Source organism: Lissotriton vulgaris, chromosome 4_1, assembly GCF_964263255.1.
Source record: "Lissotriton vulgaris chromosome 4_1, aLisVul1.2, whole genome shotgun sequence".
NCBI lineage: Eukaryota > Metazoa > Chordata > Amphibia > Caudata > Salamandridae > Lissotriton > Lissotriton vulgaris.
Genome location: NC_141691.1, coordinates 1,395,235,785 through 1,395,252,378, shown reverse-complemented (window position 1 = coordinate 1,395,252,378; position 16,594 = coordinate 1,395,235,785). Strand labels below are relative to the sequence as shown.

At 46.0% G+C, this 16,594-nt stretch overlaps 1 protein-coding gene across 1 annotated transcript in view; it reads right to left on the bottom strand.

The window, feature by feature from the left end:
* The window catches only part of CABLES1 (Cdk5 and Abl enzyme substrate 1), a 501,414-nt gene that overhangs the window by 124,770 nt on the left and 360,050 nt on the right, over positions 1-16,594 (bottom strand). The window contains exon 6 of the mRNA XM_086965640.1: positions 9,117-9,273. Within this exon, the coding sequence (XP_086821766.1) occupies positions 9,117-9,273 (157 nt within the window). The remainder of the gene's footprint in view (positions 1-9,116; positions 9,274-16,594) is intronic.

Genomic DNA, 16,594 nt, shown 5'->3' with positions numbered 1-16,594 from the left:
CTGAGACACTCATGCGCCCACTCAAAGACCAAGTCAGACTCTCACACCCACTGTTAGTCCCCAACACACCCACTCACAGACCTACTCAGACTTCACACACCCACTCACACATCCACTCACATACCCACTCTGACACTTACTCTCACTCACAGAACCACTTAGACACTCTTACACCCACTCACAGACCGATTGACACACACACCCACTCACAGACCGAAACAGAGATGCACACACCCATTGATAGACCTATTGACACTCACACACCCACTCACAGACCCATTCAGACACTTACTCACTCACAGGCCCACTCAGTCACCCACACATTCATTCAGATTCATACAGCCACTACCACACGCACTCACTGACGAATACCGCCACTCTCACATCCACAAAACCACTCAAAGACCCATACAGCCACTCACACATACACACAGGCTGACCTTTACAGTCACTCACACAGCCACTCTCAAAGTTTACAGGTTTCAGTTAGGAAATAAAATATAAAAAACCTTCGAAATTCACAAAAAAAAACCAAAGGTTACAGGGACATTATAGTTATGAAAAATGACTAAAAAAACGTAAAACTCATTAAAAATCGTAAAAGCGGACCTGACCGGACGTGTGGTCGCTCGGCTCCACCGGCTCTGAAGACCCGCGCCTACATCCTGCCTGCAATCCTGGGGTTTCTTTCGCCCGAAATGCGCGGGACACGGAGCTGATCCTGACGGTGTCCCTCTGACCTCTCTGCCCGCCCGGAGTCGCGAGCTCTGGGAGGATCGTCTCTGCCCCGGATCTCCGCCCGCTCCTTGGAGCCTGCCGGACCTCGCAAGCCTCGAGGGGATAATCTGCTGCGGTGGCTGCCTGTAACGTGGGAGTGCTTTCACCCGTCTACAGCTTGGCCCATGCCCTGCGCTCACTGCCCTGCCGAGATCACACAGAGCAGCTCCGGCACGCATATGAGAGGGCTCGCACGGTTCCCTTTGTCTGTGGCCGCCATGATGTCGGTCGGCTTTCTTCCTAGCTGTGCTGGTTGCCGGTAAGCTACAAACGGCCCTGTTTGCCTATCGCACTACCGGATGCCCCCTGCTTCTGCAGCGCACAGGAGGGGGAGCAGATTGTTGCAGGGCAAACATCCATTTCCCGATCGGGGACGGTGACCCCCGTTTCTCCCCCTCCCAGCACCCCGTGGACTGCTGCTAAGATGGCGATGCCTGATCACCAACGCTGTGGAGATGGCACTGTGACCTCTTCCTGGGGAGGCAAGTGCGCATTGGCACAGGGGACCGTGTTTGAACCCTCCACTGTGACTGGAGAACCACGTGCATCGCAGCCGGTATGCACCTACAGGGATGTGATGAGGATCCTGGATGAGGTACGGTCGGAGATGCGGCGTACCTACAATGTGCTGTTTGAGTCACTTGATGCATGTGTCCCTGCTGAGAGACGAACGCAGGGGGTTCACCCCCGACGGGACCCAGGACTGACTTTGTTGCAGCTTGCCAGCCCCTCGTTACCTCCTGCTACTACTGTGTCGACCGATAGTACCACTGCTGGAGCTTCGGAAGACTTGTTGCCACTAGTCGACACTGTTGCTGCAACAGTGTTTCCCCTTTGTTCTTCGGCTGGCTGCCTACCTCGTGTACCAGCCTGGCTGCGCAGTTCATCGCTAGCCTGTTCTCCTGCCCTGTCCACTGCTCCTTCCTTGACTAATATCATCTCGTCGTTCAGTGGCTTTTGTCACCTATATGCCCTGGAAGTACATTTTATTGTGGGACTACTATCTACGGGGGACAGGCGAAGCTTCCTCAGCGCTGGTGCACCTCCCCCATCCTCGAGGCGGCCATGTTTCCACGTTGATGCGGACTGCAGCAGACTGCCAAGTTGGTTGGGTGACAATGTGCCTCCTAGATCGGGCCAGGGCTAGGCGATCCCCTAGTTGCATTACTATACTGGTGGGTGGAGGCAAAGAGAGACTTGATTTGTGTGTGGGGCACTGTGTATTATTTGCTGTCTCTCCCCAATGGTTATATCTCGGGTGAAGTTCTCTGGTAATTGATATTGGGGGGTAGAATGCTTAATGGGCCGGCGGTGTCCGAGCGTGTATAATGTGGCCTTCCTCCTCGACTGTTTCTTTCTGGGAGTCCAGGGATGGAACTTTCTCCTTGCTCCCTATATCACTGGTGAATTTTTTCTTTTTTCCTACTTTCCTCTCACTATTTCTCTTCTCTTCCTATATTTCGGGTTTTTTGGGGCGACAGACACTCTGCTGGGGGGGGGGGGGGGGGGGCAGGCCGTAGCCTCTGCATGTGTGTAGGGTGGGGGGTTATATTTAGTTTTAGTTAAGTTTCTATGGTGCCTATGTATGATCTTCTTTTATGATTTTTCCTTTCTTCTGTCCTGAGTCTGCGATAAGGGTTTAGGGGGTGCGGGTAGTACTGTGGGTGGTGCGTAAATGCTAGCTGACTCTCCTGTTGCTACGTACTGTACTGTCGGACTGGTGGGTGATTCCTTATTATTGTTGTTACTTTGATGCTGCCTGCCCGTGTGGTGAAGTAAATGTACGGACTCAGTACTCCTTGGTTCTATTCTTCATCGATTTATCTTTAGACTAAAAATTAAAAAAATTTAACCTCACTGCTCCTTTCCCTAGCGTCAGGATTCTACTCAGTATAACTGCTGTTAATTGACGCCATATTGCCTGCTGGCGCTGGGGGACCGTATACTTTGCTTTATGTGCATAAACGTATTGTGGCCGGCCGGACGGTTGTAGGCCCGTATTTGTACCATCCTTACTGCACAATAAAGGTTTTCAAAAATTTAAAAAAAAAAAAAAAAAAACGTAAAACTTTAACTGAAAAAAGCAAATGTTATAGGAATGATATAGCTAGGAAATAACTTTTTTGCAATTCACAAAAAAAAACAAAGGTTACAGGGACGTTATAGTTGGGCTCAGATTTCACTTGTACAAAACCAGGGAAATTCAGCAGTTATAGTTACCTGAGCTAACTATAACTTACACCCCCATAATGCACTGCTTATGACTTCACATCTTGCATCACTCACAACATGGTCAGTGACATCACTGATAACATTTCAAATTACATCACTGACAACATCATCCACAGAACCATTCGCACCCCTACTCACATCCCCACACAATCTCTCATGCACCCACAGACACACCCATACAACCCCTCACACACCCACTTATCCATCCAGAGCCACTGACAGCCACCCACTTACTCATATACCTACTCACACAGCCACTTACTCACCCATACAGCCTCTCAACATAGCCACTTACACAACCATTCACACATCTATACAAGCACTCACATGTCTACTCACTCACCCATACAGTCACACCCACTCGGGTAACCAAACACCCACTGAAACAGCCATTCACTCACCCATACAGCTACTCATGCATCCACTTACCCATATAATCCCTCACACACCCATTCACACATGGATACACACATTCACATAGCCACTCACATAACATATGTTAGAAATAGTATCACTCATTTGTAGAACACAAAGTATACTAATTAAACTTTTGTAATATTGGATGTATTGGGGATTTAGAGAGCGCACGGCTACCCATCAAGGGTCTCCTGGCACTGGACAAGACGGCAGGCAGAGCCACAGAGGCTGCTAAACAACAACCCGAAGACAGAGAGTCAGACTTGGCAATTTAAGAGCAAGGTGTTCAGGTTCTAACAGAAGGCGATCAAAGAGTGACAATTCCTGAACTCAGCTGGAAGAGAGTTTCGGACCCAGGTAAGAACATGAGCAGCCTTTCTTGCGAGCAAGACGGAACCTGGGCAATGTAAACAGTGAACTACTGGATGATCTCAAGTGTCGGGTGGGCACATAGGGTTTCACCGCCAGAGGGCAACCGCGGATATTGAAGAGCAATGGTCTCCAAATAGATCCACGAGGATCTCTGGAGGTTAACGCTAAGTCTTCGATCTTGTGTTTGTTGAGAAGACCTGAAAGGTACGCTCTCCTAAGAAGGAGGTCAACCACCTCAAGGCCAGACTCTCAATGCCACAAGCCTCGAGGTAGTCTGTCAAGATGGAGTATGACACTGTGTCAAAAGCCGCACTTAAAACAATCAGGATGAGGTCTGCAGTACCGCTAGAGTCGAGCTGTTGCCTAAGACATTCCGTGACCCCGAGTAGGGCAGATTCAGTGCTATGGCCAGCCCTAAAACTGGACTGTGAAGGGTGAAGCAAATTGCAGGTCACAACAAAAGAGGAGAGTTGGAAATGAACAGGTCTTTCCTGTATCTTAGAAAAAAACAGAAAGAAGGGAGATCGGATAAAAATGTGACCAACAGAGGATCAAGAACACCCTTCTTTAGCAAAGGAAGGATAAGAGCGTGTTTCCAACTTTGAGAATAGCACGGTAATGGCAGCATCGTCCAAGAGTCTGAGTTTGGAGGGAGGAAGGGGATCAAGCGGGGAACCGGACTTGATGGATCCAATAACAATTGCAGTGTTACCAGGTTCAAAGTGGACCATACCCTAATTTGTAGAGGTTCCTCAGACTGAATATCCAGGGGAAATACACCCTGGTGCCTATCTACTTGAGTTGCAGGGAACGTAAAGCTCCCTAGTTGGGAGGCGTGCACGTCAAGTTGACAGTGTATGGACTCGACTTTATTTTGACAGTACATTGCTAGCTCATCACACTGATGTTGAGAGAGAGAAGGGGGTGGCAAAAAAACGTGCTAGCTGCCAAGTTTGTTGACAACTTTAAACAAAGTTTTCTGGCAGTGTTGGGAGTTAGTGATCTTCTCTGTGAAGTAAGACCCACAAGCAGATTCACAAAGGGCATGGTATTTCTTCAGTAGTACCTTAGTATATATGTTTAACACTCAAACGTTTAGAAAACAATCACTGGATGATGTCATCAGTGAGGTCATTTTAGATGTCATCAGTGATGTCACTGACCATATCATGAGTGATGTAATATGTGCGATCATAAGCAGTGCATTGCGAAGGCATAAGTTATAGTTTGTTCGGGTAACGTGAACTGCTGAAATTCTATGGTTTTATATGAGTGAAATCTGAGCCAAATTGGAACATCCCTGTAACCTTTTTTTTTTCTAGGATTATGATCCTACAAGATACTTTACAACATGTGGATTTAGCACTTTATTCTCACCTACCTCTTTTCCCTATGCACTTTATTATACTCCACTAGACGCAGGCTTGGAACCAGTCTAAATTGTAAATATTGGCACCTTTAACAATCCTACAATTCCCCAGTCACTGTAAATACTTTATATAGACATTTTAACGGTTTTTTCTATAAGGATTTATCCTGTTATTAATTATGTGATACCGTATGATGCAAATCTGAAATTTTTTCCTATGATCCTGTTTTTAAAAAAACGTGACATCTCATTTTATTCATATCAATTTGTACGCAAATGATATATAGCATTGAAATGGGTTTTTTTTTGAGAAAAAGGAAAAAGTGTATTTTGCAGTACTTCTCTCCTTAAATGCAGGAGAAATATGTCTTTTATGTCTATGCAGATTTATACCATGTGACAGGGCGGGCCACTTCTTTTCTTAACCATCGGAAGCAAAGGGTCAAACTGGGTGACTTCCTTTCCAATGCCATGCCTTTGCAATGTGGGGTACCACAGGGCTCCGCTTTGAGCCCCACATTGTTTAACATCTACGTGGCCCCACTTGCTAGACTGGTAAGATCTTTTGGATTGGAAGTACTCTCATATGCCGACGACACCCAGATTATGGTCTCCTTGTCCCACTCTGTTGAGACCACGGCCCTAAATTTCCGAAACTGTATGGAAGCTGTGGCAGGCTGGATGGCCTCGAATTTTCTTAAATTGAATGGGGAGAAAACGGAGATCTTGATCTTCGGGGGAAAAAAGGAGATCTGGTCAGATGATTGGTGGCCCCAGACTCTTGGATCCTGTCCCCAGCCTTCCCTTTCTGCCCGTGACCTGGGAGTCATTTTTGACACCTCACTTGCTTTTGATAAGCAAGTAAGTAGAACTGTTGCAACCTGCTGTGGGGTCCTGAGAATCCTAAGAAAACTTACTCTTTACCTCTCTCCTGATGCCCGGAAACAGGTTGCAGTTGCCCTTCTATCCTCGCGACTGGACTACTGCAATGCTCTTTACCTTGGCATGAGCGCTAAACTTCTCCATCGCCTGCAGGTTATCCAGAACGCGGTAGCAAGATTTGTTGTCAACGCCCCCAGACGCTCCTCCGGGACCAGGATCAGGAGAAACCTTCACTGGCTTCCGGTGTATGCCAGAATTAAATTTAAAATCCTGACCATCACCCACAAGGCTCTTCACGGTGCTGGCGCTGAGGGCATCAGGACTTTAGTGTCGTCCTATACCCCAGGCAGGACACTACGCTCCTCCGGTCAGTATCTGTTGTCCATTCCTCGAGTTGCCAAGGCTAGATGGGGTGGTAAGGCATTCTCCACACTTGCCCCCAGACTCTGGAACGAGCTCCCCTTGGAACTCAGGGGCCAGGATTCCCTGCTGCTCTTCAGAAAGGGCCTCAAAACCCTGCTCTTCACTGAAGCCTACTCTTAGACTTTTTTTCTCCTTTTCCATTTTAGTACCTGGCTATTATATTCCATCTTCTGCGCCTTGACGCCTTTGGGCAAAGTTGCGCTTATATAAATCGCAATCAATCAATCAATCAATCACAGCAGTATAAAATTAAAAAGTTGAAACTGGCTCATTTGCATGTGAACAAGGGCTTTCCCAGCCCGAAACGCGTAGTGCCCTCTGGCTTACCGGCTTCTCTGCAAATAAAGATCCTGTGCAGCGCATTCTGTGGTCCGTCTCCTATGTTCCCTCGCCGGTCTGACGCTGGTTGACCTGGAAGTGGTGTTTGGAGTTTTTGCACATATATATATATATATATATATATATATATATATATATATATTAAAGCAGAATTATTACCTACACATAGAGAATCTGAGGGTGGTATAGAATCAGAAAAAGACACAGATACGCCGAGATTGATGACTACATTCAGCAAGCAAGAGCGCAAGATAAGAGCCATATTAAACAGAAATTGGCCAAGTGTGCCGACTGACAGCATCCTGAAAGAAGATCTCCCTAACAGACCACAGGTAACCTTCAGGAGATGTAAGAACATGGCTGTTCAGCGGACACAACCATTAGGGGCTAGGGTAGCTGCTCCTACTTGGATGCCAGTTAAACAAGGTTTCTTCAAATGATCCACATGTCGAGCGTGTACCTTTGGTGTAATACCAGCAAATACAGTACACCCTTTAGTAAGAATGAGTTAAAAATAAAGGGGAACTTTGACTGCCGCACAGAATTCGCTGTGTATATTCTCACGTGCACCTGCGGCCTCAGGTATGTGGGCAGCACCATAAAGCCGGTGCACGTGAGAATATTACAACATATTAGAGCAATCATCAACAGCGACCCCACCTACCCGGTAGCTAGACACTTCAAGGCGATACATGACAAAAACATTAAGTGTCTATCCTATTATGTTATCGATGCAGTACCTATTCCAAAGAGAGGTGGGGATAGAGAAAATATGCTAAGGCAGTTGGAGACTAAATACATACTTAACCTTAACAGTAAGTCTCCCAATGGATTAAACACCACCGAGGACATGCACACGTTTCTGTAGATCTGGAATGAAATTTGAACCAAAACTTAATCTGAAATCGTTTGAATAATATTGTGTAAAAAATGTCATTTATTAACCTCTAATTTTAAAAAATTCACTTCATTTTTTCATATTTGCACAGCACTATGCACTTTCTGTTGACTTGATGAATTTTAATATCTTGTGAGCTTTTAGGGGGGGTGGTTTTAGATATCCAGGCTTGGATTTTTAATACCATGTAACCCAATTTTAGCTCATATGAAATGATTATAACAATTTACATTGAATATATGGTTCTGATAAAATGGTTTGTTATTTACCAATTTATTCAGCTGCAGCATTTGCACAGAAATGTGATTTTTCACTAAAAAGCGTAATTTTGCACATATTGGTTTTATAGGCATTCATGCAACCAGCCAGATCTACCGTGGCCGTAGGGCCCTCAGCCCGCGTCAGAGAGACCACCAACTGGGTATCGTCCGCGTAGGTAACGATTTTAATACCATATGGGCGGACGATACCCGTGATGACTGGCCTCGATTTCTTCTTTGCTATCATGCAAGAACCCCACCTCAGCTGCCAGCTCCATGGTGTGTGCAAGACAATGATCCCTTCAAGTCTGAAGCGTCTTTGTTTTTAAACAAAGCGCAGGCTGCGCACTCGTCTTCTTTGCGCTCTGGGGCTCAGATTACACACTTCGCGAGCGCTGGAGTGTGCGCACTTGGCCTCACACCGAATGTACTGTCTGAAAAGGTCTTTCTTCGTCTCCATCACCCGGAGATGGGCATTCTCGACTGGCGTGTGTGTTGCTCACTGGGTATTCGCTTCCTGGCATCCTGGATCCCTTAGATGTAGTTCATTGCATCTCTGGTTGAGTTTTCTTTACCATAGGCCGTGTATGCATCGAATCTTCAAGGGCTCTATCGTATTCCGCCCGAGCCTTAAGGCGGAAAAAACTTTCAAACAAATGAGCCATTGAACATGCGCAATACCTCGAAGGGGAGGAGAGATAAAGCTTCCTCGAGGAAAAACAACTTGCTGAGTCCGAGCCCAACACTAAATGGCAGGAGTATGCATACCATGAGTATCTGCAGCGAATAAATGCTACGAATAGGGAATAATGAGAGTTGTACAGTAAACTTTGGTTACTATGGCATAGGCACATATCATTTTCATCTTCACCATGATGTCTTGTGTCTGGACATAAACGTTTGTGTAAGTATTTTACCGGTTGGGCAAAGAGGACCAAAATCACACAGTAGAACCAAGCACATCTGTAAGACTGATCGGTTTCATCATGTACAAGTGAACAAAGTAGTCATGAGAAGTTTAACAGTTCATATTCTGTGTCACCAGTGAACTACTATTAGATTTCAGATGTTTTTTACATTTCATGCAATGTAAATTCTCAGGAGTTGCCAATTAGTTCATGATTGTTTGACATGTGCTGATTTTTACCTGTGTCAACGCTTCCTTGCGTGCTATTCGCTCTGGCAAGACAGAGACTGCGATGGCTGGCATTGCGAAATTGAGAGAAAGACGTGGTAGAGTCTATCGTATTCCTTCGAGCCCCCAGTGCATTTGTTTGATATAAAAGCTGAGTGTAAGAGACAGTCTGGATGGAAGAAACAAGAAGACGAGTAGTTACACAAAACCAACTGTTATATTGACCAACATTTGGGGTGCTACACATTTAATGAAAGAATCCCAACTACTTATTTTTCAGGTCATTTTTCACACGCACAACTACGGAAAAAGAAACTCCAATTTCCCTGCATTCCTTAGAAGTGCAAATAATGCAATAAAGATTGATATATCACTGTTAACCTAGCACAATCTAACCAAAAAGTAAAACCCAAACACCACAAAGAAAAATACAAAATTACATAAATTAACATAGGTTAGAACAATATTAATAAAGTGAATATTTGAATCTACAGGCATTGTTCTGGCTACAAATAAATGGAGTATGGCGACCTCAGGAAAAATGAGAATATGGTTATGGCGAAGTGCCTGTTCATCCCATTGTGCTTCCTTTTTCAACACATTTAGTTTTTATTTGACTCCATCGGCAACCAGGCCCTTGTGGAGGTGGCAAATCACATCAGACTATTCATAGCTGACGTCCAGGATGAGCACAGACACTAATGGTTATGCAGAAGAAAATATTTAACCAATTATATGCAAGTGAGTGGGGCACTCCTCTGAAGTTAATGACAGGAGGGGGAATCAGGGAGTCCGCCTCAGTCAATGATGACCTTGAAGTGCCCTCATCCTTGCATAATTTTGCTACTGAACATCACAGAGACATTTAGATGCCACGTAATTTTTTACGACGTGTTTCTGTCATGGTAACATACAACTGGAATGCACATGAGTTACATCTGTTATCTTGCTAGAAGGGTTTCTAGCAGTGTATTCTTACAGAACATATTTTCTCTCAATAAATCATGAATCAAGTCACGTGTTTGTTTTCATAATTGCAAGGGACCCCATGTAAAAGATGATCACAGTCTCAAGTTACAGCTTGGGGCGCTTTCAATGAGCTACAGTCTGTACACTCCAGGAAATACTGGGAATTGTTGTTGCATTTTGAACTGTAATCTTAGGTTCGCATCTTGGTAAAGATTGTATTCTTATCCAGCCGTTCGAATAATTTTTTTTATAAGTGAGTGAACAGTAATTTTACCAATAGACACCAAAAATGTGTTAATTTTCAAAAAAGTTGGACCTAAACCCTTAGCTATTATTGGCTTTTCACCTCTGTATGCAGGTCAAGTAGTTCTTTAGTTTGTAACCAAAATATAATTATACACGAAAAAAACGTTTTACAAAAATATAAAACTACAACTTTAGTTCACCATCCTAGTTTTTCCCAGATTTAGCTTTCATAACTGGAGCAAGGCCAATTTATTTACACATTTCACAGAATAGCATTCTCTTCCTTTCCCCTGCCCCACCAAAGGATCAAGTAAACAGAATGTCCTTGGTGAGTTACTTCAGAAGGCAGGCAATCTCGTTTCACGTACTTACATCAAAAATGTTGTAATCCGTCACAAAAAGTCCAAGAACAAAACAGACATGACAGTAAATAGCATTCAGATAGCCTGTCGATAACTCTAAGAATAAATGTCAGAGTAGTACCCTCTGCATAACTTGGTGAAACTCTGCTGCCTTTCCGGGTTACCTTTCTGGCAATATTGATATGGAGGGGGAAGATCTCTAGTCGAAGGTGACTTCTTCTCCCTCCCAGGCTGACAGAGGCAGAGGGTGGCAGCAATAGCTATAGTCCGGGGTATATGTTTTGTTTACATGAATCTATGGAGGGACGTCCTCTGAGTCCCCTCCATGCAGGGCCGGACTGGCCTTAGCGGGCACCGGGCGTTTCCCTGGTGGGCTGCCAGGGTGGGGGACAGTTTTGGGTCCCTGAGGGCGGTTTTTGTGACCGAGGGTCAGCAATTCAGCCCCCTGTAACAAAATCTGCCAATCCCGGCCCTAGCAAGCAGCTCACCCGCACCCCCACCAGTGGGGCCATCCAAGCAGTTTGCCAGGGCTGGTTTCGGTTCCCAGTCCGGCCCTGTCTCCATGTAAAGTCTGGGCAGTCTCCCCCAACTAGGGTCTATTTATTTATAGGAGGTGGCATTATGAGATGCCACTTTGGAACTGGGGAACCATGTTTTAGTTTCGGCGTTGGCTTAACATCCTGTGATTCTGGACAAATCACTTAATCTCCCTTAGCCTTAAAATCTTTTTTGAGTTTGTGTAATGTATCTGGTGCTCATGTAAATGCTCCAATCCCTTCGGGACGAGGTCACCATGTAAAAAGGCAACAACAACAAAAATCGTCAATCATGTCTGTCATGTGTACAAAGGTGTTTACACATTTGGAACAAATGCTGCAAGTGTGTAGTTTCCCAAGTGTCTGACAGAGTGAGTGGTGGAGTCCTATGAGCTCTGTGTGTGTAGAGTGACAGAATGGTGGTTGGCTTTGAATCAGTCCTCAGGGTCCTTCTCAGACCACATGCGGTACACAATCTCCTAACCGCTCCCCAAAGCCATTCGTCTCTGAAGGTCAGGGTGGTATCCCACTGGGGTTCAAGTAGTCACAGTTGCCCCAACCGGAGATAAACTACTCCTCCCTCCCTCTGGCTTGCAAGATCTGCATGCTTGAACAGTCAGGCCTCCTGTCTTGGGCTAATACCATGATTTACCCTGAAGTAGTCCGAAACATGCCAGGCGGGTCTGCAATGCTTCATAGGTCAATGATCATGCCGAGGTCAAGCCCCTCTCAGACTCGAGAACCTGCCAGGATCTGAAAGCAGCAGTGATTTTCACTGGCACGGCCTGGTCACCAAGAAAGGATATCGTCTGGGTCCTCCCACCAGTACTTTTTAGTGTTTGTCTCTGTAACCAAGGAAGACCTTGGCACCTGTGCAGCTGAGAAGGGGAACCCTTGATAGTGGCCTCTCCCTCCCTGAACCTGGTCAGTTACTAAGTGCGGACAAGCAGGAAGCTCAGCTGCTGTGAATGAACAGTGAGGGATAGCTCAATGGACTAGGTTTTCTCTGGAGATACAGAGCTGGGCAGGAAGTAATACATCAGGCAGCTCAGCATCCTCAAACCTACAACAAGGTAGAGTTTGCTTTGTTCCTGAATGTCGTAGTGCCACAGACGGAGCCTGCACCATTTCTTCTAGTTAACACCGAGGCCCTGAGGTATCCTCAACCTCACCTCCTGAAATGGGATCCTCTGGGTTAGCTAGAGGAGGTCAGCTTACTTCCAACATTGTAGAATGTAAATTCTAGCCTATGCGGTTTTGGAACAATTTATATCAGTGATGTCATTTGAGATGCCATCAGTGATGTCATGAGCGATATCACTTACTATGTCATGCGTGATTAATATGTGAGGTCATGAGCAGGGCATTGTGAGGAGAATATGTTATAATTGGTTTTGTACAAGTGAAGTGTGAGTAACTATAACGTCTTTGTAACCTTTGTTTTTTTCAGTGAATGTTTAAGGTTTTTTTAAATGCTATTTCCAAACTATAACGTCCCAGTAACCTTTGTTTTTTATGTGAATTTCTAAGGTTTTTTAAATTCTGTTTCCTAACTGTAACCTGTTACCTTTGAAAATGAGTCTGTGAGTGAGTGCAAGAGTGTCTCAGTGGGTGTGTGACTGAGTCAAGAACAATAAGAGTAGGAAGAAGGAGGGTCCTAGGGAAGTTTAAAGACCAGCACAGTTATAATACCCAAGCTGACAATACACTACTAAAGAATAACTGTGGGTCTGGCTAGTATGTTTGTTCTGACCTAAAACGTCTGCAACAGGTACTCCCAGCTCTGTGAAGCTGACCCATATGATGACACAAGGGCGGCACAGTTTATGGAACTGATGGGTATCTTCTCGCACGGATGAGAGTCCTGTTGTAGTATAGACACCCTATATAGAAGACACTAGTTAGCAGGTCAGAACAAACATACTAGCCAGACCCACAGTTATTCTTTAGTAGTGTAATGTGTGACTGAGTGCCTGAGTGGGTCTGTGAGTCAGTGCTTCCAACTGAGTGGGTCTCTGAGTGGGTGCGTGAGCCTCTAAGTGGGCCTGTGAGTGTCTGTAAGTGGGTCTGTGAGTAAGAATGTCTGTCAGCGTTCGTGTGTTTGAGTGGCCAGGCCAAATTTAAATGGGGGTGGGGGGGGGGGGCTGCGTTACCCCCACCGACAGGCATACGTTGGGCCGGAGGGCCCCACCCCTGGGGCCTGGCCTTTTTATTCTGGGTGCCCTGGTCACCCAGTGACCTTTGTTAGAGACTTCTGGGGGAACCTCTGTGGGAGCCAGTATTGCTCTGACAGACAGGACAGCTGCTGAACATTGTCTGTCCTTTCACTTTCACTTGTTTTACCTGCCACAAAACAGATGAAACCTCCACTTCCAGCAAGCGAGGTTCTTTTGTCAGCTCTTGCTTGCTGGAAGTGGAGTGTTTACTATGACTTGGCGGGAGCTGTCACAGTTTTTGCCAAGCCACAGCAAAAAGCTATGTCCCGCGGGGTGGGCACCCCAGGACATAACAGGTACTGGCCCTCTTGAATGGTGGTCCCCAAGGCCTGGTTTGGCTCCAGAAGGGGGGCCTCCCTCCTTTGATTTAGAAGGGCTTGCCGGGGAGGTCCCGGAGGCCAATAACAGCCCAGGACCTGGGCCTCATGGCCCCACCTCCTTAAAAGTAATAGAAAGCCCCAGGGAAGTGATGATCCCTGGGGCCGGGGGTCTGCACGGACCCCTCTTAAATGTGTAATTTTGCTCTGGGGAGCAGGCGGTCCCCAGAGCCAGGGGGTCCACATCAATTTATTTTTTGTATGTGGCCCCCGGGGAGGTGGTGGTCCCTGGGGAAGGTCTGAGCACACCACCCCCGCTATGAAAAGATGCGCTCTGGGGAGATGGTGGTGTTCAGGCATAATTAGGCTTTAGTATGTCCCCCCCCCCTTTTTTTTGTTTTACTACCCGCATGCCCCGGGGACCTGGCCCACCCTGGAGCTATAATCGAAACAAGCGCGGGAGCCAACGCTTTTTTTAATTTCTTTTTTTGCCACGACTTTGTATATTTCACGAATGCGAGGCAAAATCTTTTTTTTTTAATGCTTTAATGCTGTGGCGAGGTTCCAGGTGAACCCAAAGACCAACGCTTAGGGGCCAGGGTATTCCTACCCCGCCCTCTTTTTTATTTTTTTATTTTTATGGGACTCGGTTAAGCCAAGTCCCAAAATGGCTGCCAACACTTCCTGGTAGAAGGAGCCAATCATAGCTCTGCATTTTCCAGCACAAGCTTGTTATTATATTTGCAAAGTCGTTGCAATCCCAGATATCCTTATATGTTGCCCTTAAATTTCTCAACAACTACTGAATGGATTTACACAGAAATACTGAAAGGGTGATCTGCGTAACCAAATCTACCTTTCTGCCAAATTTGGTGTAACTCTGTCCAGCGGTTCAGGCTGTAGTTGTGTTCGAGGCTCCTATTGCAATTAACATGGGAAACACACTTTTTACGCCACCCCCCCCCCCCCCCCCCCCACTTTTTCTCGAGTCCCTGCTTGACAGATGACCCGGAAACGAATAGTTTCTTACCCGTCGGTGTAGTTTTGCAGCTTGAAGATCTCTCTGGATTCACTATACTGAGCATTATTCCGCAGTCTAGTGGTTGAGTCCGGAATTGTAGTCTTTTCTCTCTCTCTTTTTTTTTGCGTAGCCCAGGCAGGCGTCGACGTCCCACCCTTTGGTGTACTTCCTGCAACACCGGTATGCTTCTTGCGGAAGCTCCCACCTTTAGGCACCATCTTCGGAATCTTTTTTCTTGTTTTTGTGTCATGCTCGTGAATCCTTTTTGAATGTTTTCAAGTTCTTCCTTAACCCCATGCATGCGGTGCATTTTCCCGCATGTGTGCTGAAGAATGCAGGATTGCATTGTTTCATGACGAGCTCAGCTCGTCATGAGCACACGACCAGTGTACTGCATGACGAGCTGAGCTCGTCATGAGCAGCGAAGGAGTTAAGTAAATGAATTTCCACCTTGTCTCCTAAGGTGTCTGTTTGTATATTGTTCTTGTATTTCCACCTTCTCCTGCCTCATCTTTCTGGCGGAGGTGGGTGGGTTAGCTAGTGAATCCAGAAAGATATTAAAGCTGCAAAACTACACCAACAGGTAAGAAACTATTCGTTTTGCAGCGTGAATCTTTCTGGATTCACTATGCTGTGCATAGACTTTGTAGCAACTTTGTAGCGACTTTGTAGCGGTTTGTTATGTTTGTTGCGGCTGGGTGGAAGATGAGCGTTGGTTGTTAAATATGTGTTGAAGCACTTTCTGTCCTACTTGTGCTTCCTTGTTCATTTGTATATCCACGCAGTACTGCTTAGAGAATGTGTGCACTGAAGCCCATGTTGCCGCCAGGCATATGTCTTGAATGGGTGAGTTAGCCAGGAAGGCTATTGTTGCTCCCTTTTTCCTGGTAGAGTGGGCTTGTGCCCCCTCTGTTAGTTCTTGCCCTGCCTGTTTGTTGCAGAATTGTATCGTTTGTGCGATCCATCGTGCGATGGTGTCTTTCGTTACTGGTCTACCCAGGAAACTGGTTGCGACGGACACAAAGAACTGCTTTGTTTTCCTGTGCTCTTTCGTTTTTTTCATGTAATGCATTACTGCCCTTCTAGCGTCCAGAGTGTGCAGTGCCTTCTCCGCGCTTGTGGATGGTTTCTGAAAGAAGCTCGGTATTTGTATTGTTTGGTTCATGTGAAACCTTGACACCACCTTTGGCATAAAGTGTGGGTCCGTTCTTATTACCACCTTGTCATTGTGTATTTGGATGTAGGGTTCTTGTAGCGTCAGCGCTTGCAGCTCGCTTCCCCTGCGCAACGAGGTGATTGCCACCAGAAAGGCTGTCTTCATTGTGAGCATTTGTAGTGAGGCCTTATGAATGGGTTCAAAGGGCGCTTTCATAAGCTCCTTTAGGACTAAAGTAAGGTTCCATGCCGGTGGCGGCATCCTCTTAAGTGGTGTGATCTTTTTTGACCCTTCCAGGAATCTCTTAACTACTTGTGATGTAAAGAAGCTCTTTCCTGTCTCTGATATTTTAGCACCATTGATTCCCTTGTAATTTTCTTGTGTAGCTTTTCCTTGCTGGACCATTGTGTGAACCTTTTCCATTTTGCCACATACCACCTTCGTGTGGTAGGTCTCCTTGCGTCCCGTAGCACCCGCAGAGTGCTCTCCGGTAGTCTGAGGTGTGCAAACTATGTCTTCAGGAGCCATGCAGCTAGGCTGAGGCTCTCTTGCTCTGGGTGTAGTACTTCTCCATTTTGCATGGAGAGTAAGTCTTTTCTTTTGCCGAACTTGTGGGATGGTCCCTGTGCCATTTCCATTATTTGTGAGTACCAGGTCTGCCTTGCCC